General features: G+C 32.4%; 1 protein-coding gene across 2 annotated transcripts in view; it reads left to right on the top strand.

The window, feature by feature from the left end:
• Slf1 (SMC5-SMC6 complex localization factor 1) overlaps nucleotides 1–4,868 on the top strand; it is a 67,354-nt gene that overhangs the window by 29,599 nt on the left and 32,887 nt on the right. For both annotated transcript variants that reach the window (XM_029561740.1, XM_008829330.3), the window contains 4 exons: nucleotides 391–522; nucleotides 1,434–1,487; nucleotides 2,794–2,952; nucleotides 3,741–3,904. In XM_029561740.1, coding sequence (XP_029417600.1) covers nucleotides 391–522; nucleotides 1,434–1,487; nucleotides 2,794–2,952; nucleotides 3,741–3,904 — 509 coding nt within the window. The remainder of the gene's footprint in view (nucleotides 1–390; nucleotides 523–1,433; nucleotides 1,488–2,793; nucleotides 2,953–3,740; nucleotides 3,905–4,868) is intronic.

The raw sequence follows: 4,868 nt of genomic DNA, 5'->3' as shown, positions 1-4,868 counted from the left end.
TATATATATATATATCAGAAGGAACTTCGGAAAATAACAAAGGTGAATAAATAATTTTGTTTTAAGTGAACACACAACAAAAGAAAACAGAGATTCCAGAAAAGATTTATGATGTTAAAATAAAAAGTTCTTTAAGGAACTAGGGATGCAGCTCAGTGGTCTAGCACTTGCCTAGCATGCAGAAAACCCTGAGTTCAATGCCCAGAACTTTAAAAAAAAAAAAAACAACATAAAGAAAAAAAAAAAACAAAAAAACCAAAAACAGCAAAACAAGAAATCATATAAATATCAAGTAAAACTTTATTAAAGTGGTTCATGTGTTTGTTGTCGTTTCATCTGTATTGATGCTGTTGGTAGTACTTTGTCTAAAGTTCTTTTATTTATGTGCAGAAAGAAAAGAATTTTCTTCTTAATGATTATGCCAAAGAACTAAAAACCAAGGATATCAGGACAAACATGGATATCATTGAAATAAAATATGCCTTAAAGAAGCATATATACAAAGACATATATAGAGCTCAGGTAAAAGTTATCACACTGAAACTTCTGTGAACATTCATATCTTTCTATAGTTTAATATGCATATATTTTTATACTTAGATATAAATGATTCATTAGGACATTTTAATATCTGCTATATTTGTAATACAGATAGTTTGTATTTAAATACTGCTACAATGCTTTGCCGGTTGTGTGGTATTCTAGTATTTTAGTCTAACTGGTTACACGACAGCCTTCACCTGTCTGGTAAGGTTAAGGAAAAGGTTTTATAAAAGGATTTTTTGTTGTTGTTGTTGTTAAAGTAGGAGCACTTCTTTCCACCTTTTTCTGCCTTTATATATCCAAAATAGAAAACAGAAAATTATCATTAATTTTTATATCTTCTTAGCAACAAAATTAGCGTCTTCCTACTATTTCCGTGTTTTCCTTTGGCTTGTTTAGTATTTTTGCTCATAGAACTTGATGGAATCAGAATGTTGTCTATTATATTTGTTGCAGATATTTTTCCAGTATAATCTTTTCTAAAATTTACAATTATGTATATTTTAAAATAACTCAGGAAATTTTTATATGTGATTATATAAAAAACGTGACTTACTTTTCTCCTTTTATATAGTGTTTTCTCCATTTATATTTTTAATTTTTAAAATGCTAAGAGGAGTAGACGTCTTCAGATCTCCAAAGTGAAAATGATCTTGAGGTATTTTAATTTGGAAGTAGGAAACAGAACTGTTCATGGTCATGAGAGTGTTACTACTCTGAAACGAGAATAGTTACTAATTTGAGCCAACATGAATATCAGATTAATTATAGCTATTACTGTGTTCCTGAATCTGTTTTGTATGTTTGGCCGAGGTTTTGAGCTTTGTAGGCTGAAATATATTTTTCAACCTAAAATGTTAAGTTGTAATTATATGGTTATTGTTTTGTAGGCTGTCAGATACAACTGCATTAGAATAGACAAACAACCAGTATACAATGTAGAGGTAAGGGGCTTGGAGTAGCATGGTGATGGGGGCGCCAAAAAGCAGCTTTGTCATTTGTAATTTTTTTTGATTTAAGGGACTGTGTTACTTATAATCAGAAATGAAAAAAGAAAAGCATTGTTCTGTTCCAAAACCATGTTCGGTAATTGCCCATAGTGATAAGAGGAATTATACATTTAACTTGTGCTCATGATAGATGAAACACATGCTCTTATCTTCATATTTCATAACTTTCATAGTTACTGCTTTCATGTCAAATTCTTGATAGAGTACTTCCAAATTATTTTATTTATCATTATTCTTTTAAAATTGGTTGTGTTGTTACATATAGTTTTTATAAATTAAAAAGTTTTAAACTAATCTTTAAATTTACAGATTACATCATTTAAACCATGTAACTCTAAAAGCCACAAAATCACCTATATAGTTACTAACTAAAAATAGTTTTCATTTTGACAGTATTTTGACCAAGGGGGAATGTATTTTGAAACACTGAGTTAAATTCATGTATACCTTCAGAGTGATTTTATGATTCTCTTTACATATTACTTTATGCAAATATGGATTGTTTGTGATAATATCATAATATACTTAGGTTATTCTAATAGACATAGTTTGCTTTCAAGTTGAAAAGAAAACTAAACTAAAAAATAAATTTGCATCCATCTGTTAACCGAAATTTGCAAATTGCTTTGGTGTGTGCTGTGCAGGTACATGCACTTGTGTATCTGTGGGCATGTAGATATGTGTGCACACACACTGAATAGAGGACAGCCTTGGGTGTCATTCTTTAGGAGCCATTTACCTTTATTTTTTTGAAGCAGTGTGTCTCACTGGCCTGGAGCATACCAAGTAGGCTAGGCTGAGTAGCAAGCAAGCAAACTCTGGGTATCTGTCTCCATCTGCGCAGCACTGGGATGAACAGCGAGCATCACAATGCCTGGAATTTTTATTTTCCAGGGATCAAACGCAGGTCCTTGTGCTTGTAAGGAATCTCCCTATTTTGCAAATTCCCTTTTAAGATTTTCTTTTGGAGATACATTTCACTTTTCTGCTTAAGGCAACAGAAAATAATATTACAGCTAATCGTATTTTTTCATGACTTCTAGAAAGTCATGAAAACACAAGAAATTGTGTGATCCATATTGGACCAAATAGGTTGGAAAGTAATGAATTGTGTCAAGTACTGGGGGTAGGATTTACCTACATTTTATAGATGAGGAAACTTTAGCCCTTTTTTAATTCAAGAATTGATCTTATAAATAAATTTAATTAATTAATTAAAAATACACTTATTTTTCCTTAGGTTAAAAATGCTGAATTCCCCAGAGGTGTATTAAACTTAATTGAAAGCCTCATAGAAGGACAGTTTTTTAAAGAAGCCATTGAAGAGCTCTCCTCCCTGCAAGCTCACTACATCCCTCCAGTCTGCCTTCTTCACGCTCTTCTAGAGAACGTTCTGCAGGTAAAAACAGCCCATTGAGTTTACAGTAATTCTTTTTTTAGAGAATGCTAAAATGTGGATTATTTTGTAATTTTTCTATCTCATTTTACTAGGAAATGCAGTACCCATTTGTTACCATTTTCTGTTTTTAGCTGTATTTAGTTACTGCTCTGGGTGGTTTAGCTTACTATTTTCTCAGAATGTTTCAGATAATTTTCTCTTGGAAAAAATGTTACTTTTTTTTTTTTTTTTTTTTTTTTTGCTGTGACAATAAAGTATCTAACATATCAGATTATTATGATCTAAAATGCATTTAGTAATGACTTTTTAGTGCTTTTAGTATATGGATCATTTTATTTATAGTGTACAGGCTTTATAAATACATGTAGTTCTTAGGAACCATTAGAAGCAGCGATTGAAAGGTAGCTTTCCAATCATTTCACCAGAGTGCTGATTTTAAAGCATAACAGGTATAAGTAATTGCCACACTGCTATTAATGATAAGCTGTTAATGAAAAGCTTCTGCCTTTAGTTCCCTTTTAACTGACATTTTGGAACTCTTAATCTCGCTGTAATCCTGAAATTAAATAGACATTTCATATAAGCTACTTCTAATAGCTGATGTTACCTACTGTGTAGATCCACATGACCTCTCCCTCATTATACTTCTGCTGTTTGATCTCATTTGTCCCAAAGCGTGTTTGGAAAAAAAAGTTAGGGTAGAGTTCTTTCTCTAGTTTTAAACTACGTTAACTGATGAAACTGTACTTTTAGCTGCAATATTTTGTTTGTTTATTTTTAAATAATAGGATAACATAGATACATTCTCTGGTCGATACTTTCATATATTGTCAGCTCTTCTTCATCTGCATCCGCCTTGGAAGTCGCCAGCCATGTCAAGATATTATTTAGAGCTATTTCAGTGTCCAACTTGTATGAAAGGAGCCTGGTCTCTAGTAGAAGTACTTGTCAAGTAAGATATTTCACATGTTAAGATGCGAAATTGTGTCTAATAGTTGTTTTAATTGTTATTTTTTTAGATATTGATAAAAGAAGTATATTTGTGTTTTTAGAAAAAATGTGATTGCAGTTTACTTCTGCTTTATATTATATAACAAAAAAGGGCAAGTCTACATTGGTCATGTTTGTCAATCTTTGTTTTTGAAAAATCAGTAAATATGAAATGGGCTCAATATAAAACCAAATTTCCTATAATCCCAGCACTGGGGAGACAGGGATAGGAGAATCCTTGGGGCTTACTGGCCAGCTAGTCTTGCTGAATCACTGAGCTCCAGGTTCATTGAGAGACCTTATCTTAGAAAATAAGTGGGAGAATGAATGATAGAAGATACCTGGTATAAACCTCTGACCTCCACATGCTCATGCATATGCACACACATACACGTACACACATTCACACAAACAAGCCAAGGAAGTAAGTGGAGGCCCGAAATAGAAGTTATAGGTACATTTTTATATAATTGATAAGAAAATTTAGAGATGATAATAAATATTGCCTAACTTCTGACTCTGTGTGTTACAGAATTCACGAGTAGGTGGGTATAGTGGTACACACGTTTAATCCCAACACTTGTGAGGCAGAGGCAAGAGGATCTCTCTGAGAAGGCAGCCAGCCTCGTGTACATAGTGAGTTCCAGCTAGCTGTGACTACAGGGAGACCCTGCCTTTTAAAAAAAATTCATTATTGATCTTAGTTTCTATTTAAAATACACTGCAATATACAGTAAACTGCAATATACAGCTCCATCCTCCAGTGCCCAAATTTCAGGTAGAACATACCTCTTAAGGAAGTTTTGGTGTGCAGGATATGGAAAGAAAATACTAAATTTTCAGAACTCTAATGATGAAGCCTTTTACCTTACCTTCCTTTACTAAATAGTAGAAATGAAAATAATTATGGGTAAGAAAAAAAGGCT

This window comes from Nannospalax galili, unplaced genomic scaffold (assembly GCF_000622305.1).
Source record: "Nannospalax galili isolate Female #2095 unplaced genomic scaffold, S.galili_v1.0 scaffold173, whole genome shotgun sequence".
In the NCBI taxonomy this organism is placed as follows: Eukaryota; Metazoa; Chordata; class Mammalia; order Rodentia; family Spalacidae; genus Nannospalax; species Nannospalax galili.
The sequence above is the reverse complement of the archived record's forward strand: the minus strand, read 5'-3'. Positions and strand labels throughout refer to the sequence as shown.